The sequence below is a fragment of the Plecotus auritus genome (genome assembly GCF_963455305.1).
Source record: "Plecotus auritus genome assembly, chromosome: 4".
In the NCBI taxonomy this organism is placed as follows: domain Eukaryota; kingdom Metazoa; phylum Chordata; class Mammalia; order Chiroptera; family Vespertilionidae; genus Plecotus; species Plecotus auritus.
Window position 1 is genome coordinate 40,866,687 of NC_137775.1, and position 26,753 is coordinate 40,893,439.

At 40.8% G+C, this 26,753-nt stretch overlaps 1 protein-coding gene across 2 annotated transcripts in view; it reads left to right on the forward strand.

Annotated features, from left to right (window-relative positions):
* Positions 1–11,059: 11,059 nt before the first annotated feature.
* The window catches only part of SEC63 (SEC63 homolog, protein translocation regulator), a 78,800-nt gene continuing 63,106 nt past the window's right edge, over positions 11,060–26,753 (forward strand). For both annotated transcript variants that reach the window (XR_013960443.1, XM_080665309.1), the window contains exon 1: positions 11,060–11,367. Coding sequence is in view for 1 of the 2 variants with exons in the window: in XM_080665309.1 (XP_080521435.1) it covers positions 11,244–11,367 (124 nt within the window). In the remaining variant the exon portion in view is untranslated. The remainder of the gene's footprint in view (positions 11,368–26,753) is intronic.

The following is a 26,753-nucleotide window of genomic DNA, read 5'->3' on the forward strand; positions in this document are numbered from 1 at the left end:
TCACCCTCCTCTCCTTTTCTATGTTCTATATTCTATACTCTATTCACACCTACCTCCTCCATGTTCCATACTCACATTATTTCTCATGCCCAAATCTTTGCTTATAACAATCCCTCCTACTGGGTTGCCAAAGTATGGCCATTTGTCTACAACAGTGGTCGGGAAACCGAGGCTCGTGAGCCACATGCGGCTCTTTGGCCCCTTGAGTGTGGCTCTTCCACAAAATACCACAGCCTGGGCGAGTCTATTTTGAAGAAGTGGCGTTAGAAGAAGTTTAAGTTTAAAAAATTTGGCTCTCAAAAGAAATTTCAATTGTTGTACTGTTAATATTTGGCTCTGTTGACTAATGAGTTTGCCGACCACTGGTCTACAAGGTGAACTCCTCTTCCACCTTCAAGACTTCTAAATCTCTCTCTCTCTCTCTCTCTCTCTCTCTCTCTCTCTCTCTCTCCTCTGCTCCCCTCCCCTCTCTCTCTCACACACATGCTCATAATAGGCATATTTTCTTGCTTCTTTGAATATCTGGCAATCTTTGATTTGATGGCAGACGTTGTACCTTTTACTTTGTTGGGTACTATATATTTTTGAATTTTTATAACTATTCTTCAACATTTTTCTGAAATGAAGTTAAGGTACTTGAGAATCACTTGATCCTTTGGGGCCTTTTGTTTAAGATATTTTAGAGTAAACTAGAGCAGTGTTTAGTCTAGGGCTAATAATCATTCCCCATTATTGAGACAAGACCCTTCTGAGGACTACCAACCCTCCATGAATTCTGGGGTTTTCTGGTCTGGCTGGTGGAAACACACTATTCTTAGGTTTGTGCAAGTACCAGATATTACTCTCTCTGACCCATTTAAATAGTTATTTTTCCAACCTTGGGTTACTCCCCCCTCCCCATATTCATGCTGATAAATACTCTATAGACTATTTGAAGGTGGTTTTCTGCAGTTTCTGGGCTTCTCCCCGTGTGCAGTTCTCTCTTCTCCGGCACTCTGTCCTGAGAACTTTACTTGCCTTGGTCTCCCCAGGCTCTCAGCTCCATCTCCTCCATTCAGGGATTCCAACAGGATCCACCAGAGTTCCACTTTGCTGTGGCCTAGAAACCACTCAAGATAGAAAGCTAAGGAAATCTTAGGACTCACCTCATTTGTTTCCTATCTTTCAGAGACCATTCTCCTCCATTGCCTGATCACCGCTGTTTCACACATTTAATCTGGTCATGTTGCTGTTGCAGGTCAGAGGGTAAATCAAGTCCCTCTTACTCCATTATGGCTGAAAGCAGAAGTCCTAAAGGCTCCTCAAATCTGCCCTGAGAAAGCTTAAACGAAAGCATTGGGAGGATCAAACTCAAGTAACTTAGCTGCATGTCAGAATATAACAAATCCAGTGTCCAGCAATGTAAAATTCACAATGTCTGTCATCGAGGAAAAATTACCAGGCATACAAAGAAGCAGGAAAAGATGACCCACACCCAGGAGAAAAATCAACCAATAGAGACAGATCCAGAAATGACAGAGGTGATGGAATTAGCAGATGAATAACTTAAAACATCTATTGTAAATTGTTTGGATGTAGAGGAAAGCATGAGCATGTTGAGGAGAGATATGAAAGTTCTTTATTTTATAAAGAACCAGAGACTTGGATCCTAGTATTGATGCTTCCACAAGCTGGCTGTGTGATCCAGGAGAATACCTCTCCCTCTGTGGGCTAAGGACGTCCCTGCTAATACTCTCTTCCTCTCAATCCCTTTCTCATCCCCTGAGTTCTACATCCCATGTATCTGCATGTCTCCATCTCTACCTCTCAATCATCTCTCCCCTGGACTATGGCAAGTCTCCCGTCCTAAAAACTGCCACACCAAATCCTTTTCTCCCACAACATAGCCAGAGAGATTTTTCTGAAATGAACAATAAACCATGCCTCTCTTCTGGCCTTCCACTGCCCGTAGGATAAAGTCCACAGTCCATCTTGAGGCTCAAGACCCCTCTTGGTCTGGTCCCACCCTGATAGCTCCCTTGAGCCTCTCCAGAAACCATTCTTCTCTTTTCCTCGCGGCTCCACTCCTGCCCTTTCACCTGGGAGCTTCCTGCCTAGAACGTATGGCCCAATGATTTTTCCACTCAATTTCCGATTCTTTGTCAAATTCCCAGTTTAAACACCATGTCCTCAGAGAAGGTTTTTCTGACCACCTAGGTCCCTCCCCATAACTCAGTTGGGCACTGCTCCTGCTCTGCACTTTCCTATTTCTCGGATTCAATGGTCACAGCACTTATTTCACCACATTATAAATGCTTAATTGTCTCTGCCCGTCCCAACCTCTGTGCCTGTTCCCCATGGTGTCTCAGGACCTAACCCAGTGTCTGGTTCTAAAAAGAACAAATGAATGACTATCCTCTGTATCTATTCCAGTTCTGCTCCTCCATCCCACCCCCAGAGCCCTGTGCTAGGCCATGGCCCTGTCACCCTGGATCATGAAATAGCCTCAGACCAGCCTCCCTGCCTTCACACAATTCACCCTGCTCACAGCAGCAGGAGCCACTGTCCTCAAGCATTTTGATCATATCACTGCCCTTCTTAGAAGCCTACAATAGTTCCAATTGCCTCTTGAATTAAATTAAAACTGTTAATCATGGTTTTCAAGGGTCTCTACCAATTAGCTGCCTCCCTCCCCCCACATCTAACTGCTGTCATCTTCTCACAGGTCCTCAAGCAAGGCTCCCCCTGCTGCCCTGAAAACCTGCGCCATGTCCACCCACCTCCCTCCTAAGCCAGTACCTGGGGCATCTCTCCCCTTTCTTAGCTCACTCCCTCCTCTTTCTCCCAAGTCATATCTCTTCCCCCATTTTAGAAATACAGGCTAGGTAGGGCAAAAGTAGGCTTACAGTTGTTCATATGGAAAATAGTACAATAATCTTACCTAATAAAAGAGAAACATGCAAATTAACCATCACTCTGCCACGCCCACAGCCAATCAGAGTGAGTATGCAAATTAACCCAACAAAGATGGAGGTTAGTTTGCATATGCAGGCACAGAGCGGTGTGAAGCCTGCTATGAGGGGAAGGGGGGCGGCGGAGGGAGCAACTGGAGTGGTGCTCCAGACAGAAGAGAGGACTTGCCGGCTCCCGGGCTGCTGGGAGTGAAGCCAGGGGCCTATTCTTGCACAAATATCGTACAACGGGCCTCTAGTGAATAAATAATAATACAAGAATAAACTGTTTTGCATACTCACAACTGTAAATGTTAGTAATTGTTTCCTAAATCAATTCCATGCGGCTTTGTCCTTCCTATTATAACCTGTTTTCATGTATGCAGGATATCTGCTTATATGTTAGTGCCTCAGAGCTGGTGACTTCTGCTAATTGAGTTTTGGTATTATCTGCCCTATTAGGGTCCAGCAATGACAAGGACAAGGGACTGTGTCTTTTCATCCCTTGGGACTCCCTGTGATCCTCAAGCATGTTCTGTACCCGTTGCTCACCTTTGCAACAGAGATGGAGGGGAGACTGGAAAGTGGGAATTCCTAAAGGAAACCTGTTTTCCTTCAGGTTGCCCAGCCCAGACTCCAGGCAGTCTGACAGGTGCAGCCCAGCTGAGCAGCAGGCAGTTAGTGGTCAGCATCGCCCCCATGGGGGGATCTCAATGTGGTGGTGAAGAAGAGGGACAACAACAAACTTCTGAGTGCCCACTCTGTGCCAGGCCCTGTGCTTGGAGCTTCACAGTTGTTATTTCATGTCCACGCCCCTGCTCTCCCCCCTCCCCCACCCTAAACCTGATGAGTTAGGTGAGATTATTCTTAACTTACAAGCACTTTAGGAGTCAGAGCAGTGTGTATAATTGGCCCTCTCACTGACAGAGGTCTTGCAGATCCCCTAAGGTGGGGAGTGGACCTTCTGGCACAGTGCTCCAGATCTAAACCCAAGGCTGACAATGTTGTATCCACACAACACATACACAACATATATAATGATGCCTCCCACTTTATGTCTGAGGAAGACGCCCCAAGCCTGCCTGCCCCACACAATCCTGCTCACCCTGTTTCTTCTTTTCTTTTTTAAAATATATTTTTATTATTGATTTCACAGAGGAAGGGAGAGGGAGAGAGAGATAGAAACATCAATGATGAGAGAGAATCATTGATCGGCTGCTGCCTGCACGCCCCACACTGGGGATCGAGCTTGCAACCTGGGTATGTGCCCTGACCAGAATTGAACCGTGACCTCCTGGTTCATAGGTAGATGCTCAACCACTGAGCCACGCTGGCTGGCCCCTGCTCACCTTGTTTGTCTAGTCAGCCCATGTGAGACAGGACGCTTCCTATAAATAATTACTTTTTAAATTCTAGCCACAGATTCCTTTAAGAATTTGATGGAAGTCATGGACTCTTTTCTGAGAAAAAAACGACATGAACATATGACATTTATGTATAACATCGGTGTGCTCGGTCTCTCCTCTCCTGACTCCTTGCCATCGGGTTATCCTGACCCAGGACCTACAGAGAGAACTGCATGTTCTCTTATGCCTTTCCTGATTGCAGAATTCAGAACTTATTAAAGGGACGTGTTGGAGGACTCTGTGTCCATGTTGTTTCTGTATGTTCATGTTTCAAATGATGTGCTGCAGGAGTCTTGAGTTGACAATGCAAGTGCTAGCTTTATAGCGGAGACCTAAGAGAAAGCCTAGGGATTGAAAAGAAGTTGGAGAAGGGGTTTGGGGGAAGGCAATTTCATGCTCCTTTGCTCTGCTTGTACCCAATGAATCTGTGGTCCCCACAGTCGATTTGAGTCACAACACCTTTATTTCCAGAGGGACTCTCGTCGTGAGGGTAGATTACACTATCGTTGGGCTTCGGCTTCATGTTTTGAAGCACCATGCCAGAGTGTGCTCCATTTACAAGGGGGAGCTCCTTTTCAAACAGTGAACTCGTTTTCCTGGAAAACTCTTCCCTTTGTATTTGATGAGAAAGGAAAAAAGAAAATAACTGGTCTTGTGGGAGGCTGTTTGAAGCTGAAGCGTGACATCTCTCGGTGGAGAGATGGAAGGGCCTTCTAAGTAGGCCACTTTTAACTGCGACATGCCCGAGACCAGTGTCCGTGGCTTCAGAGTGCCTGTGAACCCCCTAAAGGTGTATGCAAAATTTGGGGTGTAAAATACACATTTTTCTTAACAAAAAATAAGAAAAGGTCCAGAGCTTTCATCAGGTCCTCAAAGGCTTCTTTGCTCATGAAAGGTTAAGGTCCACTGGGTTGGGCCTGTTTTCTCCAAGTGTTTGAGGGAAGATGACCTCCAGCAGAACCACTGGGGGAGCTTGTTGAACACTCAGATTCTGGGGCTCCCCCTCGCCCCCCAATCTTCTTAATCAGAATCTCTAGGGGTGTGAACTGGAACTCGGAATCTTTAACAACTTCCCCAGGTGATGTGGTTAAATTTCTGAATTACCTAGGTCCTAGGAGGTTTCAATTGTTTAACATCACAGGTTAGAATAAGACCAACAATGACAGTGCAGTGCTTATATTTACCCAAATAGGCCTGGGTTCAAATCCCAGCCCAATAACTTACTAGTTATGTAACCTTGACAAATTATGAATCCCTCTGAACCTGAATGCCTTCATATGTAACTGTGGGGCTAAATAATTGACCTGACTTGAGGTAATATTGCCCAATGCTTAGTAGGAGTCCAAAAAATACTTATTGGTCCTAGCTCCTCTTAAACACTGAGTATTTCCAAAACTTTCCAGGTCCAATGTTGTTTTCTTAAAAATGCCTTATGAGGCTTCCCCCCACCCCATAAAAATGTTGTCATTAAAAAAACAGGTTAATCATTTTCTACAATGATCCACCATCCATGTGTAAAGGAGTTTTGTTATATCATCAAATATGCTGAAATTTCTTTGTCTCAACTTAACAAAATAGCAATATTCATATTTTGCAGACTCTACTACACTGTAGCTCCCTCTGTGGAAACGCCTCCTACCCCCTCCCCCATGCACACACACTTGGTTGTTTTGAGCACATTCCTTCCCTTTGGTGATTTTGCAGCCCTATTCTACAACAGTTGCATGTTGTCTGTCATTGGAAAATCATTAACACAACTGGTCATTTTTATATACCAAAGAACATTTATGATATAAACAGAAAATTTAAAAGACATACAATGTCTAAATAAAAACAACAAACTCTTCTCATTCATTTTCACATACAGTAACCAAAGTTCTCATTTGAGGAAAAAAATCTAAGAATTTGTCCCTGGTGCCTTTCTGAGGCTAGACATTTATTTCAGTCACTGGTGGAAGAATTGCCTGTTTTGAGCATAAGAAATTATGGCTCTATGAAGAACCACAATTCTGCTTACCTTAAATTTATCACCTTATTATTCTTAAATCTGTTTATCAAAATCTTTTTGAATAGGATCAACCCAGGTTTTGTATTCTTTGATTGCCATCTGCTGGTAGTTCTCCATACCAGAAAATAAAAATTCCTAGCAAGATAGCAACACCCTGGCTAATGCTTGATTTAAGTAGTTCTTGCAACCTCAGAGAGAACGATACTCTAATGCCCATAATGATATCAGAGAATCATGCCAAAGTTCCAGAGAACATGCCTCTCAGAAACATACCGTGGGCAGTTATTTCCTTGGAGGATGGTGGCACAGCTACTAAGCATCACTCTGCAGGGCCAGTTGCTCACTCTTTTTAAAAAAGTAGACTTTATTTTTTAGAGCAGTTTTAGGTTCACAACAAAATTGAGTGGCGAGTACAGAGAGTTCCCATATACCCCCTGCCTCCACACATGCACAGTTGCCCCCACTATCAACATCTGGCACCAGAGTGAAATATTTGCTGCAGTTGATGAATCTACATGGGTGCATCATAATCACCCAAAGTCCATAGTTTACATTAGGGTTAACTCTTGATATTGTATATTCTCTGGGGTTTGACAAATGTATAATGATGTGTATCTATAGTAGAGAATAGTTTCACTGCCCTAAAAATCCACCGTGTTCTGTTCATCCCTCCCTAAACCCTGGCAACCACTGATAGTTTTACACTCTCCATAGTTTTGCTTTCATGCACTGGGGTGGGGGGGGGGAGTCCCCTCAGTCCGGGACCCCTTGGGAGATGTTTACCTGTGGGCCTAAGCCAGCAGTTGAACATCGCTCTCACAGTCTGGGACCCCTTACTCCTTACCGCCTGCCTACTCGCTGTTCCTTACCACTCAGCTCTCTGCTCCTTAGGCTCCCACCACCACTGCTGCGCTTGCCAGACATGAGCCCAGCATCTGGCTGAGCGGCGCTCCCCCTGTGGGAGCACACTGACCATCAGGGGGCAATTCCTGCATTGAGCGTCTGCCCCCTGGTGGTCAGTGCGCATCATAGCGACCAGTCGTTCTGGTCGTTTCACCTTAACAGCCGCTTAGGCTTTTATAATATAGATATTAACTTTTTTTAGTAGACCTTTATTTTTTAGAGCAGATTTAGGGTCACTGAAAAATAAAGTGGAAAGTACAGAGGTTTCTCATATCTTTTGTGCCCCCACATCAACATCCCTCACCAGTGGTACATGTGTTACAACTGATGAACCCACATTACACATCATTAGCACCCAAAGTCCAAAGTAAATATTAACTTTTGTACCTAATTTTATAATTTTGTATTTTTCTTAATTAGAGAACCTCAATTTTATAAGCTTCAGGACTCAGAAATATTCGCTTTTTAACAAGATGATTTATGTTTTTCCTGAAGTTCTAATCTCTATTGAGATTTTTTTTCTTCTTACTCAAATATCTATACCTTTGAAACTGCCCAGAGTGAACTCTTCTGTTGAGTTATGGCACTCTTCCAGGTTATAATTCAATCTGGGTGGGAAATTTCACTAAGTGCTATTTTATGGCTTACTTTGCAATGCCAATCATTACTTTTTCACCATGCAATTTAGCTGTGTTGGTGATGCATAAAGTTAATTTCATAAAGAAATGACCTGAGTTTGTTGATACTTCATCGACAACTTGCTTTAGTACAATAAATTTTCAGCTTTGTAATCACAAAAGTATTGACAAGTCCAGCATACTAATGAAAACTGAGGAGCCAAAATACAAACCTGCTCCCAATACTAAAGGAAACATATAGACCTCAACTCCTCTTTTAAAGTTGTTTTCATGGTTTTAGAGTTGAGCATAAACAAGTTCTAATGTCTTTCTAACTCACACCTCCCTTCACATTCTCTCCAAGTCTGAGATTGGGATTTCATTGGGGTCCTAAGGGCCTTAGGGGATAGGGAATGAAAGAATTGCAATTGTTTAGTACCTTTTACCTAGTCAAAGTTTCCACATGTAGGCTACGATTTGAAATTTCAACTGAAATAGTGTTGTGGAAGCTTTCTGTCAATCATAAGTGTTATAGAAATGTTACTTTGTTGATGTTACTGTTGTCATTATGATGGAGGTTACTTTTCATTTTTATTAGAGACAAATAAAAAGAAATTGGTTAGCCAAAACCGGTTTGGCTCAGTGGATAGAGCGTTGGCCTGTGGACTCAAGGGTCCTGGGTTCGATTCCGGTCAAGGGCATGTACCTTGGTTGTGGGCACATCCCCAGTGGGAGGTGTGCAGGAGGCAGCTGATCGATGTTTCTCTCTCATCGATGTTTCTAGCTCTCTATCCCTCTCCCTTCCTCTCTGTAAAATATCAATAAAATATATTAAAAAAAAAAAGAAAGTGGTTAATTTATATCTGAAGAAATTGAGCTCTTTTATAAAAAATTGTTTTTATTAATTTTAGAGAGAGAGGAAAGAAGGATAGAGAGATAGAAACATCGACATTGAACGACTACCTCCTGCACACCCCCTACTGGGGACCAAGCCTGCAACCGGGAGGTGTGTGCCCTGACCAGTAACCTCTTGGTTCATGGGTCGATGCTCAACCACTGAGCCACTCCAGCTGGGCAGATTTAGCTTTTAATGGGAAAAAATCCTGACTCTGAAACAAAATAATAAGGGTGATTTGCTAGGTTTTGGCAGTGAAGGTTATTGTAAGGTTGGGGGAGGGGAAAAGGACTAGAAACACTGTATGTATCTACTTAGTAATTCCAATCTTTCCAGTCTTTTTGAGGCTAATTCCATTAAGCAGAAAATTAAATAATGTTGATTATGGCTACACAAATGTATTTTGGTATGTATAAATGTAAGTCAATACCAGTAGTACAAGGATGACTTGCAATGAAGAGACAGTCTAAAGAAAAAGCAAATTATTAAAAGGAACCTAAAAATAGTTAGGCTTTCTACACTTAAGAGGAAATATCTACCTAGCAATTAAATATTCATTTATAGACACATATAGAGACAACGCAAAAATGCCTTTTAACATGTACCATTAGAACGAGAAGAAAATGTGGTTGTAGCTCTGGTTCTACCATACTCATTTACTTTTAAATATTTCATTAAAATGATCTCTTGAAAGAAACTATTGTGTTGGCTTAAAAGCATCACAACGAATCAGAAATTTTGACTAATTAAAGGTATAATTCAGATTTGCTTTGGAGAATATTTGGATGATTTGAGTTTATCTAAGTTCAATAAGGTTAAGTTTTAGGGTGAAATGTGTTTATACTTTTGGAAATAGAATACATTTTCAAATCTTTAATCTGCTTTGGTAAAAAAAATCATATTTTAGACTGGTTTGGATGTTAGTAAATAAATGTGATTTGTTCAAAATGTTATTTCATGGTTCAGTTCTGTTCAAGCCACTCTTATGCATGACCCCAAAGCTGCAATGAAAAGATTACCACTGTAGAAAAAAAGTCAGAAGTGAAATATTTATCATCAATAATTTATGTTGCCACGAGATTATAAAACTGATGTGTTAGCTTTACGTAAATGCTGAGTAAAACATGTAACCAGTTCAGCATTATTAATAGCTGGGAAGACTTAATAACAAATTCAACATAAACAAAAGAAACTGGGATCCTACCTATATCAGCTGAGTCAACTTTTGTTTCTGAAGCAAGGCAAATAGTTCTGAGCATCTCAGCATTGGGTGAACAATACTGTTCTGACTTCATAGTCCAGCCCTCTTCCTCTCATGTCTGTTTTATTTTCCTAATAGAGTCTTTGATAACTTTATACAAAAAAAAAAAAAAAATGAGGATGGAAACACAGAGAAAATGATTTTCTGAAATTTCCTTTCAAAATGGGACATTTCAAAGGGAAGCCAGAATACGTGTGAACAGTCTATTACCAAGGAAAGCATTACTGATAATGATAATACTAGTTTTGAGGACATGATATAAAATATGACATATGACTAGATTTCTCTTCCAACAACGGAAAGTATATTGAAAGGAACTTAGTAAATAGAATATAAAGTCTTAAAATGGCTTTTTACAAATACAGTGTAATATGTAATATGACATAAAGCAATTACGGCATTAGCCTACTGCCTGGGTGGAAGAAAGCGCTGTTGGCGTGGCGGCTGTACATATTAGCACTGGGATGGGTAGGTCACCTCTCTACCGGCTTGGGAATGTCCCGCTGTAAAACGGGCGCATTGTAGACCTCAGCCTTTTAATAACAAACATTACGTTGCAAACAAAACCTTGTGTCGCCCTGCTCTGACTGACCCTTGTTTCCAAAATGTGGGGGCTGGAGGAGCGGATCCGGAACCTAAAGAAAATTATCAGCCATGGAAATTAAAAAGTGAGAAGGAAGAACAGGTGAGGTAGGGATAGGAGAGAGGGAGAGGCAAGAAAGTTCTGCGCCCCCAATCCCAGCCATGCGAACAGCCCGCACCCACTGCTCGGTGGGGAAGCCTTCACCGACCCCCTGGGCCGGGAGTGGGTCGCTGGGATAGGAGGCAAAGAAGGCAGGGAGAGGGACTCCAGGACTAGCAACCGGGTCCTAGGGGAGGGTCTACGGGAGCTTGAGGGGCGGGGCTGTAGCTTTGGGGGCGGGGCAAGGGGCGGGACCTCGCAGAATTCCACGGCTGCGCGCGCCACGTCTCCCTTAGCGAGCGTGTGAAGCAGAGCAGGGGGAGGGAAAACACGAGCGGGGCGGGAACTATCTCTTCTCGCGAGAGTAGGCGACGGCAGCGGCGGTGGCGGCGGCGTGTCCGTGAAAGTAGCGTGGGGGCGGGGAAGAGAGGCAGCGTCGGCGTCCGAGCTACGCCACACCGGGCCGGAGCGCTGGGAGTCAGAGCGCTGAGCGGGGTCGTGGGGGAGGCGGGGAGAAGAGGGAGGCAGAGGCGGGTGGGCCATGGCGGGGCAGCAGTTTCAGTACGATGACAGCGGGAACACCTTCTTCTACTTCCTCACCTCCTTCGTGGGGCTCATCGTGATCCCAGCCACATACTACCTCTGGCCCCGAGACCAGAATGCCGGTAAGTTCGTCTTGCAGCTGCCCGCGGACCTGCTCAGGCCGCCCCCCCCCCCCCCCCCCCGGCCCCTCCGGGCCGCGCCGCTCCCGCCAGCTCGGGCCCAGCCCAGCTCGCCGCGTCCCGGTGATACCGCCCGCGCGGCCCGGTCTTGCGTCCAGGCGTCCGCCGCTGACGGGCCCCGGTCGCGGCGGTGTTCATCTCGGTGCCTCTCCGGGCTCCTCTCCACCAACCTTCATTGTCCTCCTACAATGGGGAGTTTCGCTTCTCACCCTCTCCCCATTGTTCTGGACACTCTGCAGCCTCCTCCTGTCTCTTTGTCTTCTCTGCCTCTGGTTTTATTGAGTATTTTTCTTTATGGAGGGAGCAGGATGGGATGAGAGGATGGGAATTGGGAGTGAGAGAGGAGTTGGCTAGGAGGTAGCCGAAGGTGCAGGCACAACTCTCAGTCCCCAAGCCACGTTCCTCTCCCCCACCCCCGTTTCCCAGTTGCAGCTGTCGTTACAGATGTTTTAGGTACCGTCTGAGCTGGGTGGCGTGTTCAGGATTCCAACTGAGCTCACCAGCCGTCCCTCCCCCGTCCCTTTCCCCCCTCGCTGTTCCATTTGTTAACTCATACTTGTGGTGGTTATTCATTCCCCTGAGCAAAAATAGGCTTTTCTCTATTTCCTTTTCTTTGGCGTTTCCTGTTTATGGCGGAAAAAGTGCGAGTGCAAAGGATTAAGTCTTGGAGGTAGTTTATCTTGGAGGTAGTTATGAGGTAGCTGGTTCATGTGCTTTTAGTTCCAAATCTTTTCACATTAAGTAACAATGGGTTAGAACACAGAATATAGATTCTTGTCAAGGTAATTTATGTGTGGGTAATGCTTGGATTCCATTTGTTGCACTGTACTAGGACATATGGCAGGTGCTATTCTTCATGCGGATGGAACTGTAAGGCCCTCCTAATAGGTTATTTATGGAAGCGTTAACAGTGACTAGTAGGTTTTGAGTATTAACATTTAGGGAAAGTTTCTACTTCACAAGAGCTTTGCCTTTTTGATTAAATTTTCCCGTAAGTTGGGTGTGGGAGGTCTAGGTTGTCCAGGTTATATACTGTACTTTGGGGTAAATGTTAACACAGACATTTGAATATGTTCAGAACTTATGCTTTAAAACTGATTATTGCTTTGCAAAATTCTTGAGTTATATACGTTAAAATTGAATGTAGGATAAATAATAACAAAGGATTTTTTTTTTTTTTTGCACATTTAGCAGTAGTTAAAATACCCATTAGGTGCAGAATACTGATCAAAGTTACCAGTTTTCTCATTCAGTGGGTAGTTTATGAAAATTGGATTTTGATCTTTTGTGCCTTTTCTTTCCTAAGTTTATTTAAATTGTCTGGGTTTTTTGGATAGTAGTTGTGTATAAGTGATAAAGTCTATTGCCTCCCTTTATCTGCAAATCCTAGGCCATTTTGGTAATTTTATTTCAATTAAAAAGAGTACATTTTTCAGTATAGAGTTTATTTTCACTTATCACCCATTTGTATGTGTAGCTGGTTGTGTGGAAGACAAAAGGGTATTGGGAGAGTAGGTAGGTTTGGTTTGAGTGTTGCAAGAAGCTGCCCTGATTTCAGAAATTAGTCATTTTAGTCTACACTGAATTTTTGAAATTTGAAAGTTATATATATATTATATATATATTACATATATATATAATATATATATATTATAATTATTATTTTAAAAAATATTTTTATTGATTTCAGAGAGGAAGGAAGAGGGAGAGAGAGAAACATCAATGATGAGAGAGAATCATTGATTGGCTGCCTCCTGCAGGGGATTGAGCCTGCAACCCAGGCATGTGTCCTTGACTGGAATCCAACTTGGTACCCTTCAGTCCTCAGGCTGACACTCTATCCACTGAGCCAAACCAGCTAGGGCTTGAAAGCTATATTTTCATGATGGGTTTTATATGATAAAATTTGCCTGATAACGTATCATAGGCAGGTCATACTTGAGCCCCTTCATATAGTTTGGTCTTTGGAAAAGTGGTAGGGAATTAATATTGACTAAGTCAATATGGACTTCAAATGTTACTTTATTTAATCCTCAAAAATATACAATGAAGTAGGTACTATTATTATCACCTTTATTCTTCCATGAAGAAACTGGAATTTAGAGAGCTTAAGTAACTTTCCTATGTGGTGTGGTGGAGTCAGGTCAGTTTAGCTTCCAATCCCTCTGTTATTTCCATATTGCTAGATACAGAGTTAGGTGTTTATCTGCCCCTTCTTCATACCTGGCTCTCTGCTTCAGATTTGCCTTAGCCAGTAAGTGTGCATATGTTGATGTGTTTGTTTGGTCTTGCCTCAAATTGCATTATAAAAATTAAGGTGGATACTTAAAAGCTATTCTAATCATCATGAAAATTGGTGTGTGTCTTTAGAATAGAGTTGTTTCTTTAGAATTGCAGTGGTATTAAAAGGATGTTTTTGTCATAGTGACATTTTCCCCAAAGTCCAGTTGCAGTATCTTGAATATCAGAGAAATCTTGAATTATAGGTTCACCCAAAGCTCTGAAAAAAAATAAAGTTTTTCAAATGTTTGCAGCAAAATAATTTGGTGATTTGTACTGACAGGATGCTACTTATAATATTCATCACACTTAAAAAATCATCGTATTTTGCTGTTGTAGTATTTATTTATTTGTTTATTGAAGCTGTTTTAGACCCTCCAGGGCTTGTTAGGGTAGAAATATGCTGTCTAAAATCTGAGAAATTCTGAAGTCTATCTGTCCTCAAAGATTTTGAATAAAGGATGTGGACCTGTAATATTATTTTTGAATAACACAATAGGATATTTTAATATTTGAGTTTTAAGCTTATGTTATTTAATTTTCCTGTGAAACTATAATCAGGGGTCCTCAAACTTTTTAAACAGGGGGCCAGTTCACTGTCCCTCAGACCTTTGGAGGGCCGGACTATAGTTTAAAAAAAAAAACTATGAACAAATTCCTATGCGCACTGCGGGCCCGGGACGAGTCGGCTGCTAAGCAGGACAGGCTGCGGCACCCGGCGGGCCGGATAAATGTCCTTGGCGGGCCGCCTGTGGCCCGCTGGCTGTAGTTTGAGGACCCCTGCAAGTAGCCAATACAAAAAGTCATGAGTCCGAATTTCAGAGTTCTTATGTCAGTCTTGACTTTTCAGGGATATCCTCTGTATGAAAGCATGAAAAGATTTTCTTTGTCAGCAATTATACAACCTTAAGTTTAGTTTAAGTAATCTTTGTTTAGTTTTTTTTTTGTTGTTTTTTTTTTAAAGATGACATATTTGGGGCTCTCAGTTTCATGGTTAATAGTTGTTTTAGTGTAGCTCATTTGGAATTATTGGGCTTTCAGAAAATATGGCACCATTTCACAGATTGTAAAATCTAGGGTTTGAGAAATAGAAATAGCTTAGTCATTGGCATATTTGGCATACTAATTGAAGTTAGTCTGTTATCCAAGACATTATCAGTAGAATCCTTTTGCCTTGATGTTTTGTCTAATATTTTGGGTTAAGTGGGCTTATAATTAATACCCCTTTTAGTAGTTGAAGGTGATAATATTGTAATGAACCCAGTTATTAATAACTGGGAAGGAGCAAAGGGAAGGTCAAATATTATAGGCATGCCCAGTAAAGTCTGGGTGAAATAGGGAAGGTACTTGTCTGTTAGTCACACCTAGGAACAGGTCATTGGCTAGAGTAGGTGTGGCTACTGCAAGTGTGGGACGATTTAAGATACTTAAGCTCCTAGACCAGCCGTGGGCAAACTACGGCCCACGGGCCGGCCCCGGCCCGTTGGGCTGTTCTATCCGGCCCGCAGAGCCAAAAGAGCGGGAGGGTTCTCTTGCTCTCCCCTCCGCTCCTTCACCAGCAGCAGTGTTAACATGGCAACTTCGGGAAACACAGCCGCAGCTCCTCCTTCTGAGTGGGCGGATTTATATCCGCCCATTCAGTAGAAGGAACAACCTCTCAATCTTCCAGAGGCTCCTTGTAATGCCCGCGGACACGTCCCCCGACATCACCCTGGGAATGCGTAGACACGTCATGGTGATGATGTAGGGAGACACGCCCCTGGAGAGCACAGTATCAGAGCATTAGCTAAAAAGGAGACCAACAACACTGTTCCCACTGAAGTTGATGTTTTAAAGACCAAAAACCTTTCAACCCAGTCTACATTGCCATTGAAATAAAATAAAAAAAGACTGTACCCTTTTATGTAATGATGTTTACTTTGAATTTATATTAGTTCACACAAACACTCCATCCATGCTTTTGTTTTGGCCCTCCAGTCCAGTTTAAGAACCCAGTGTGGCCCTCGAGTCAAAAAGTTTGCCCACCCCTGTCCTAGACAAAGGAGTTCTCTCTCCTGCTTGCTCCACTCCTGGCTTGTGGAACTCTCATGCTCCTGCATTTGCCCACATGGCCCACTGCCTTGTCTACCGCCCCCTGCCCTCCCCCTCCCCCCCCCATGGACTGATGGAATGTAACTAGCCTGACCCAGCACTACCATGGACTGGAAATTGGACACTAGTTTTGTTTCTAGCTCTGCTGAATCTCCAGCTGCACCTCTTTCAGGACTGGATTAAGGAAAACTGGACTTTGCAAACAAAGGGATGTAACTCCACACAAATAAGTCTCTTATCCTCTTGTGCGAGTTTTAGAAAATTATTTTTCTTGAGATATTGTAAGGACCTCCCCCCTAGCACAGTTGGGGTAAGTGATTCCCCACATCCACTGGTGGATACCCCACTTTGATAACAATTACACATTTATATAACTTAAGAAGTAATCACCCCAATAAGTCTAGTACCCACCTGACGCTATAATTAGTTATTATAATATTATTGACTATATTCCCTATGCTGTACTTTACCTCCCTATGACTGTTTTTGGAACTGGCAGTTTGAACTCCTTAATCCCTTCACCTTTTTCTTCCATCCGCCCAACCCTGCTCCCATCTATCTGGTGGCCAATGATTTGTTTTCTGTATCTATGAGTTTGTTTTTGTTTGCTTGTTTATATTGTTTTTCAGATTCCACATATAAGTGAAATCATACAGTATTTATCTTCCTCTGACGCATTTAAATTTGCATAATACCTAGATCCACCCATGTTGTTGAAAAGGCAAAATTTCATTATTTTTTATGGTTGAGCAAAATTCCATTGTGCACATACATATACTACATCTTTTTTTTTTTAATGTTTTTTATTGATTTCAGAGAGGAAGAGGGAGAGAGAGATAGAAACATCAATGATGAGAGAGAATCATTGATCGGCTGCCTCCTGCACACCCCCTACTGGGGATCAAGCCTGCAACCTGGGCATGTGTCCTTGAAAAGGGAATTTAACCATGACCTCCTGGTTCATAGGTCAGCGCTCAACTACTGAGCCATGCTGGCAGGACTATACTACATCTTCTTTATCCATTTATCAACCTATGGGCACTTAGGTTGCTAGGTTGCTTCTATATATTGGCTATTGTAAATAATGCTGCAGTGAACATAGGGGTGCATATGTCTTTTCTAATTAGTTTTTTGGATCTCTTCAGATAAGTATGTAGAGGTGGAATTGCTGAAAACTTTGATCTTACTCCTTGATCTTTTTCAATACTCACTGTGTGATCTTAGGCAAATTACTATTTAACTTCTATATGTTTACTCATCTGTAAAAGAGAGAACGTAGTTATCTGTTTCATAGAATTTAAAGTCAGGATTAAACAAATAGATATATGTAAAGTGTTAGAGCAGTGTCTGGCACATAGTGGGGCTGTTAGCTCCTACTGTTTTTGCTGGTTACATATCCTTTTTAAAAAATATATATTTTTATTGATTTCAGAGAGGAAGGGAGAGGGAGAGATAGAAACATCAGTGATGAGAGAGAATCATTGATTGGCTGCCTCCTGCATGCCTCCTACTGCGGATAGAGCCCACACTGGGAATTGAATCATGACTTCCTCATTCATATGTCGACGCTCAACCTCTGAGCCACTCTGGCTGGGCTAGTTACATAGTCTTTCTGGAACAGTTTCATTGGGAACTTAAGTACTCAGAGTTTTATTTTTATTTTTGTTTGAAAGGATTAATGAAACTTTTTAAAGAAAGTTACATTTCTTTATTCTTTGCTTGCTCTCTCTCAAATGTTGTCAAGTGATTCATCTCTGACTTGGGAATGTCAGTAGGAGTCCACTTTTAGTGCTTAGTAATAGAGTAAGAAAACTCTAAATTTGAAAAGTTACACATTTTGGTTTTAAGTTCCAACCTAGTCCCTATTTAGTTATTTCTGGACTCACAGCTTCATTTTGTAGGGGTAGTAATAAAAACCTGCCCTACCTACCCAACAAGTGATTATGAGAAGCAAAGAAATAAATGCATATAAACAAGCAAAACTATGTGCACTACAGAAATTGCTTCATTTAGCAAATGTTTATAGAGCATTAACTTTGTGCTAGATGCATCTTCTAGATAATGGATTAGAAGCATAAGGGAACTGAACAAAAATTACCCATGGCTAATTAAATATTTTGGTGTATGCAACCCCATTGTTTTCCCTCTGTGGGAATGACTTTAGACATGATTCCTCTTTTTGTGGAGAAAGGCCACACATCCCCTCCAGTCTTGAGTGAGATAATTGTGGTCCTCCTCATCAGCTCTGCTGCTGTTTCTTGAATGTTTACTAGCATCAAGGTGGGTAATACTAAATGCACTCACAGTAACACTTTGAGCTAGATTCATGTATTATCTCAGTTTTATTAATGAAAAAAATGGAGCCTTAGAGAGGTAACTAACTTGCCTAAAGCCATATAGCTACTAGGTAGAAGATTGGGTGTTAGACCCAAATCTGTCTTATGCCAGAGCTTCTCTTATTAGCCACTAATCTATACTGCCTCCTGTAGTTAATATAGCACATTATAATAAGTATTAAAATGGCAAGTGGGAGCACAGAGGAAAGAGTGGATAATTTTGTTTTGGGATTTAGGTGTTTCATGCAGAGGAGAGGTGACTTATGATAGGTCTTAAAAGGTAAGTGGGATAAGAGCATTCTAGATGTGGGAAAAGCATATGCAAAAGCAAGGAGATGTTCAGAAATGGTAAAAATTTAATGTCATTGACACTTAGGAGCATATCAGCCATTTTAGGAAGTTCATACTTTATTTGGTATGTTATTGAATAAAACAATGGAGGTTTTTAAGTAGGGGAACAACATAGTTTTGCTCTTGTAGAGCATTGTATGAAGAATGATTTTGTAGAAGCGGGGGTGGTGGCTAGGTGGAAAAAAAGTAGATGGAGAAGGAATCCATTTCAGAGACTAATTAGTCCATTGAGATATCAGGATGTAGGGGAATGGGCAGATTTGAAAGAGAATTCTAAGATAACTTGGGCTATTTATGGAATGTAAGTACCATAGAGAGAATAAGAGAGTGGAATGTAGATTTTGAATTTTCACTCATCTCTGTTTTTACTTATTTCCTTTTTCTTTCTTTCTTCCTTTTTTTTTTTTTTGATGATGCTTGGCCAGGGCTAAATTTTACCATTTTAAAGTGTACAGTATTTTTTTTTTAATTTAATAAATCTTTATTGTTCAGATTATTACATTTGTTCCTCTTTTTTCCCCCAATAGCCCCCCTCCACCCGGTTCCCACTCCACCCGGTTCCCACCCCACCCTCTGCCCTTACCTCCCTCCCACTGTCCTCATCCATAGGTGTACGATTTTTGTTCAGTCTCTTCCCGCACCCCCCCACACCTCTTTCCCCCCCCCGAGAATTGTCAGTCCACTCCCTTTCTATGCCCCTGATTCTATTATATTCACCAGTTTATTCTGTTCCTCAGATTTTTTATTCACTTGATTTTTAGATTCACTTGTTGATAGACATGTATTTCTTGTTCATAATTTTTATCTTTACCTTTTTCTTCTTCTCCCTCTTCTTAAAGAATACCTTTCAGCATTTCATATAATACTGGTTTGGTGGTGATGAACTCCTTTAGCTTTCTCTTATCTGTGAAGCTCTTTATCTGACCTTCAATTCTGAATGATAGCTTTGCTGGGTAGAGTAATCTTGGTTGTAGCTTCTTGCTGTTCATCACTTTGAATATTTCTTGCCACTCCCATCTGGCCTGCATAGTTTCTGTTGAGAAATCAGCTGACAGTCGAATGGGTGCTCCCTTGTAGGTAATTAACTGTTTTTCTCTTGCTGCTTTTAATATTCTCTCTTTGTCTTTTGCTCTTGGCATTTTAATTATAATGTGTCTTGGTGTGGTCCTCTTTGGATTCCTTTTGTTTGGGGTTCTGTGTGCTTCCTGGACTTGTAAGTCTATTTCTTTCACCAGATGGGGGAAGTTTTCTGTCATTATTTCTTCAAATAGGTTTTCAGTATCTTGCTCTCTGTCTTCTTCTGGCACCCCCATAATTCTGATGTTGGTACGCTTGAGGTTGTCCCAGAGGCTCCTTACACTATCTTCAAATTTTTGGATTCTTTTTTCGTTTTGCTTTTCCGGCTGAGTGTTTTTGCTTTTTTGTATTTCAACTCTTTTACTTGATTCTTGCGGTCCTCTAGTCTGCTGCTGGGACTCTGTATAATATTTTTTATTTCAGCCAGTGTATGTTTAATTTCTAGTTGGTCCTTTTTCATATCCTCGAGGGTCTCGCTAAATTTATTGGCCTTTTCTAGGAAATTCTTGAAAAACCTTATAACCGTGGTTTTGAACTCTATATTCAGTCGTTTGTTTTCCTCCATTTCATTTGTGATCTGTTTCTTTGTCTCCGCATTTTCGTTGCTTCCCTGAGTTGATAGAGTAGCTTTGTGTGGTAGGTGTCCTCTAGGGCACAGTGGCTCAGCCTCCCCAGTTATCTGAGGTGGACACTCTTGGTGCACCCCTATGTGGACTGTGTGCTCAGCCTTGTAGTTAAGTCTTGATTGTTGTTGGTATCACTGGGAGGAATTGACCTCCAGGCCAATTGGCTGTGAGGCTCAGCTGTGTCTACGCTGGGAGAACTTCTGCGCTGGAGACACTCTTATGAGACAAGACTTGCAAAATTGCCTAAGCCTCTCTGCTCAGCTTGGATGGGGCGGAGTTTCAGGGCGGAGCAGACAGCCTTGGTTTCCCGTCAGCCCTGCCCTAAGAGGCCCCTGGGTCTCAGTGTCCCTTGGTAATAGCTGCAAGCACCTCTGAGAGAAAGCTGCCCTCGAGTTTCGCCTGCTGCCAGACAGTCCAGATTCTCCCCGAATGAGTCGGGTTTCCCAGAAACTTGCCCGGAACTGGAGTTCAGCACAGTCGGGAGCTTCCGTCTCCCTCCTGCTTTAGAAAGCCAGCCGTGCACTCAGCCTCCTGTGCATTCAGCAGTCAGTCCTCTCTGCGTGTGTGCGCCTCCGGACCTCTGCCTTCCGCAGCTCCCGAGTCTCAGTGTGCTTTCTCTTTTCCTGACAGTCCAGATTCCCCCCGAATGAGTCTGGTTTTCCAGCGTCTCGCCAGGGACTGGAGTTCAGTGCAGTGGGGAGCTTCCTTCTCCCTCCCGCTTTAGAAAGCCAGCCGCGCACTCAGCCGCCCATGCACACAGCCGCCCGTCCTCTCTGCGCGCGTGTCTCTGTACCTCAGCCTTTTGCAGCTCCTTTGAGTCTCAATGTGCTTTCCTCTTTTCTTCTAGTTGTAGAATTTCCACTTAGCCAGCTTTCCTGTGGTTCTGGATGGTGTCCGTTTTGTCTTTTAGTTGTAGTTTTGATATTGTTGTGCGAGGCAGCAGTTTAGGTGTTTACCTATGCCGCCATCTTGGTTTCTCCCTGTTTTTCTTTTTCTTAAAAGCTATTTGGTGATTGGCCCAATAATAACCTATTAACATTTGTCAGTTTTGAATATTGAGTACAGGGAAAAGGATGGGTATGAACATTTTTATTTAAAATGAAATATTGATCTTACTGATTTACTTTATCTAGGTCATTTCTAATTACAGTAGTTTTCTCAATTTCTTCAATAGATTTATTTGTGTGTGTGTTTTTAAACAGAAAAAACTGGCTAGTATCAGCTTTGTGTTCAAAGGAATATATTTTATGAGTGTGCATATTTAATTTAGAGCAGCGGTCGCCAACCTTTCAGACCTCATGGACCACCAGTGGTCTGCGGACCACCAGTTGGCGACTGCTGATTTAGAGCATATAGTCTTCCTAAGACTTTAGATCTCAAAGGGATGTTAGAGATCTGAGAAGTTTGAGTTGTTTTAAAATAAAGTCATTCCCACTGTGTTCCATCTTGATAGAAAGGGGTATGTATTAGACAGGTAGCATAGACACACTTAAGTCCTACACAGTAGAGAAAACCAGCTGGGTACTTGGCAGTATGAATTATATGACAGCATTTAGGCTTTATAGATGTGGTGACAAACATTGGATTCGTAAATGCATTGTGTAAAATTGTTTTTATTTAAAGGTTATATTGCATACTTGCTTGATCTTGGAGAATCTAAAAAACAAAGATAGGCTTATTTTTATTTTCTCAGATGTTCTCTTAATCATACTTTTTATTCAGACATAAAGGTCATAACAAATATATCCTTATTGTACTTGGACTTTCTTTTTAAAAATGTTTTCTATTAACATACTATTGATAAGAAATGTTGCCATCTCACCATCACGTTGCTTTTTTGAAAAGTGATGTTCATTCTCTTAACATTGTGGAATTGTGTTTGTGTCAGTATGGATGGAAGAATTTTCTCATATAGATTTCAGATCATTTGACTTTAGATTTTTGCCTGTTTAGTTAAATCTAGTAGTTATTGGTTGAACGTTGCACTGTTTGCCTGTACTAGGAGCAGCAGACACCTACAGAGATGAATGCAGTATAGTCCTGTTTTGATAAGTCTGTAATGTGGGTGGAGTGGAAGGATTATAATTAGACAAGTGCACAAATTATTATATTCAGAGCACAACAGAATGTATAGTTTTTTTTGTTGTTTTTTTAGTAAGCTATAACATATTTTAAAATTTAAACCTAATAATTCCACTTCTGGGACTCTTCTGAGGATACAGTCCTTTTGTAATAAACTGAGTGTTTGCTTTTCTTTTGGACTTTGACATTTTATAGCAAATTGAGAAAAAAGAAACAAAAATGAACGGGTTTGCCATTCCCCCCCCCCCCCTCCCGAAATTTATGTGCTGTGTTGCCTTGTCCCACACATGTAGAATTGAAGTCCTTGCAGCAGTTTTATTTGTTGCACTTTCTTTTTTGTAAAATTCTATTTCACCAGACTTTTTATTAGAGGTATCATCTGATAAGTTGTTTTTAGTTACCTCTCGTTCTTAAAATTTTTGACTTGGATTTCTTACATACTACATTTTCTGCTTTGGATATACAGTTAGGATAGGTATGATTAAATTATTGAGAACAGGGACAATGTATTTTAGGCGATCTACTTATTCTTTTAGTAGGGGAAGGCAGTTAAAATAAGTGATTAATCACACAGGCCTATGAGTTTAAACGTGGGCACAATTCCTATCTCTTTTCTTTAGTGGTTATTTGCTATTCCTCTGATACCATCTGTAACTTTGGGCAAGATACTGAACCTCTTGGAGCATTTTTTTAAAAAGTATAATACATACATACCCCCAGGGTGATAGGGGAGTGTTCTAAATGAGAAAATTCATACATTCAACAAATTAGCACCACCTATTTGCCAGACATTGTGTTAGGCACTGGAATATGGGGGTGAACAATATAGATGAGATTCCTGTTCTCTTGAAGCTTACATTTTAATGTGGGGGAGACATACTACATATAAACAGTAAAAAATATCAGATAGTGATAAATAATATGTAGAGAAGTAGAGTATTCAGAGAATCTTCCTGAGAACATTTCTTCAAGCTGAGTGACAAAGGAGAGTCAGCCATTCCAAGACATGAATTGGATGGGAAAACCCTATTTCAGGCTGGAGGAACAGTTGTGTACAAAACTTTTACTAGTAAAGCAAGAAACAGTGTACATATTCCAGGAACAAAAGAGACCAAAGTAGCAGGAATGTGGCAGGTGAGAAGAATAATCTGGGATAAAGTCAGAGAGGGAGCTGGGATGCATCATATCTGTAAGACAGGGTAAGAGGCTTTGATTTTATTTTAGATGCAATGGGAATTGAAGGTTTATAAGCAGAGAAGTGACAAGGTCTGACTTACTACTCTATTTCTTAATGAGATGAAAACATTCTTTGGCCAGCTTGAACATATATCGTTTTTAGAATGAAGTCATATCTACTTAAAATGTTTAATTTATAAATTTTAGTTGCATATTTAAAAATCATATACTATCAAATATAGTACTTTAAAATAGTTTTATTCCTATAAAACTGCTTTTGCCAATTAGGTTACACAGTATATCCATCTATATATATAAAAGCCTAAGCGACTGGATGACCAGCCGGTAGCTATGATGCACAGTGACCACCAGGGGGCAGACGCTCAATGTAGGAGCTGCCCCCTGGTGGTCAGTGTGCTCCCACTGGGAGCGCTGCTCAGATGGGTGCTAGATGCTGGGCTGACCTGGGCTGATGGCTGGTGAGTGCAGCTGGGGAGGTGCGAGTGTCTCCCGCAGACACTGTCCCTGTGTGCCTGAGCAGCAGTGGAGGCAGGCACAATGGGCCAGGATGAGCAGGACCAGTGCCCAGCCTGGGCTTGGGCTCCTCCCCAGTCGCTTGCCACTTCGAGGTGCGCACTACTTCATGCTGTGTGGGATCGACGTGGACAGTGGGCTGGAGCCCGATGGCTGGCGGGTAAGGCCGGGCTGCAGCAGCACGGAGGTCCACTGATTCCCGCAGGCCAGACCGAGGGATCCCACCAGTGCATGAATCTGTGCACCGGGCCTCTAGTATTTTCTATACATTGAATGATTCAAGGTAATTTGCATCTTCAAGTTTTGGCAAGGAAATAGTCTTTTCAACATTTTCAGAATACAGTGTATATGATTCATTTACATTTGCTTGGGATATAGGACTTGGATTCTGAATATGATACGATCATTGGACATTTTTTTCCAAGCCACAGGTGTGTCATTATGTAACATTAGGTATTTTGATCATACTTTAGATACCTACAGCATTTTTAATCTCCATAATGTAGCCACTTGCTATATTTTATAGTGGTCTTTACAAAGGTTGCTTACAGTAACAGATAACACTTATAATTGTGAGATATATCTACCTCCTTGGGATAATTATTATTATATGGAATATATTATTATTATTATTGCCTTCAGATGATCTCTAAGTATGCCTAACTACCATTGAGATTTTAGGAGGAAGGGAGGAAGCTGTTTTTTCGTTTGTTTTGTTGTTGTTGCTGCTTGGCTTTTTTGGTCTTTTAAAATAGTTATCAAGCTCCCCAGCTTGATTGTCCCAACAATGAGTGAGCCAGTATCATCTTGGTGAGAGATGTTCTCAACTAACTGCAGATAGACTTTGGATAGCTAGAAAACTGATGTATAATGTTTTTAGACTTTTTGGAATATTGAATATAACTTGATTCTTGGCACTATTTTCTAGGATCCTTTTAAGGATTTAGGAATAGTTTTAGTCGTCTCTGAATTTTGGAAAGAGAAATGTGGAACATCTTTTTCCTTTAAATAAATGGTTATCTGTATATCATTTGGCTTTAATTTTAATAATCTTTGTTAAAAGACATGTCATAAAATTTAATCCTCAAAATATAAAAATTTATAGATATATTGATCTGAACTGAAAAATGAAGTCAGACTTTTCTGACCAAGTTTCATTTGCCTAATTTGTTTAACAGTGAGGACTGCTTTTGTCAATCAGGTTACACAGCATATATTTTCTATAAATTGAATGACTCAAGGTAATTGGCAACTTTAAGTTTTGGCAAAATATGGTTAAAGTAGAAGATAAAGCCATTTTGTCTTTGTCTTTATATTTTGCCATATGGGCAAAAGTGTACTTTTTATTTTTAAAAATAAGTTATAGTATTTACAGTTTTAACTCTTTTTGAACATATAGAATATTTACAAGTTGCTTATTAGTGAAAGCATACATATTTTACTTTTATTTTAATAATTTATCAATTTGTAATAATTATGTTGCCTTGATAACATAAATGTAGCACCAGATATTTTAACACATAAAACCTTATAGATGTTAAACTTAAGTATGATATGCAAACTTATGATATGTAATAAATCTTTGGTGATATGTGCCAAAGCATTTACAGGTGTAATGTCTTGATGTCTGCAACTTGCTCTAAAATAATTCAGATAAAAAGGAGGGAGAGGGAAAGAGGGAGCTAGAGTTAAAGTCAAAGTTGCAAAATCTGTGAATTTAGGTGAAGGGTGTTGTTTATTTTAATATTTTTTCAGCTATGCTGAAAGCCTGAAAATGTTTGAAATATAAAGTTGGAAAACCGTAGTAGTCACAGGGATTAAAAAATTAATTTTAAGAAGTATGTGTTATAAGAAATGTCTTACCAGGGTGAAAGTACATTAGGATACAATTATGTGGGAGAAGTGGAATGATGGGCTTGTTCATGAATTTTTTGTAAATGGATGATGGTATGAAATTACTATGGTTTTTAGATTCCATTGGTACATTTAACAGCAATGAAACTATTTTATTTTAAAATGTCAACTTTATGTCAGAAATGGCATCTTTTGCAACTCTTCAAACTTATGATGAAACATTTTTATGCCAAATTAGAAATCTATAAGAAGGTACATGATTTTAATGAAATTTTTGTGGTAAACAGGCAGGCAGGTTTGAAGACTTCAGACCTGGCTAACCATTCTTTCAGCTCTTTGGGTTCTAAGAATATGGTGCTCTGAGTTCATTCAGTTATACTACACACTGGCAGATTATCATGGCATGGACAGATGGATGTGACTGTTTTAGCAAAGGCACTGTATAGCACAACCATAATAGCCTCCCCCCCTAAACCTGAACTACTCCCACAAACATATAAGCTTATGATCAGCAGCTGAGAGCAGTCATAATACATTGTTATTACGTTGTTTTTTAAACTACAGAATTGTTTTATAACCTTGTATTTTCCCTTTTCTATAAATATGGATAATTTCTTAAAGAGACTATATCATATGTTAATGATATTACTAACATAATTTTTATTGGCCATGAAATTAGCAATTTCATAAACTGGAAGTTTAAAAGTGAACTGCTTTTTTATTCTTTTAAGTGTTTTATAAAAATTGTCTGGAGGGACTTTACTTGCGATACTTTGACTTGAGATCATTCATATAGAGATTTGGAGTGTGTATTATGAATTTTAGTTGTGCCTGAAATCTAAATATCATTGTACTGTGGTATAAATCATACCCTGTAATACTTATTGACTAACTTAAATTTTTTCTTAAAAAGGTTAAGAAT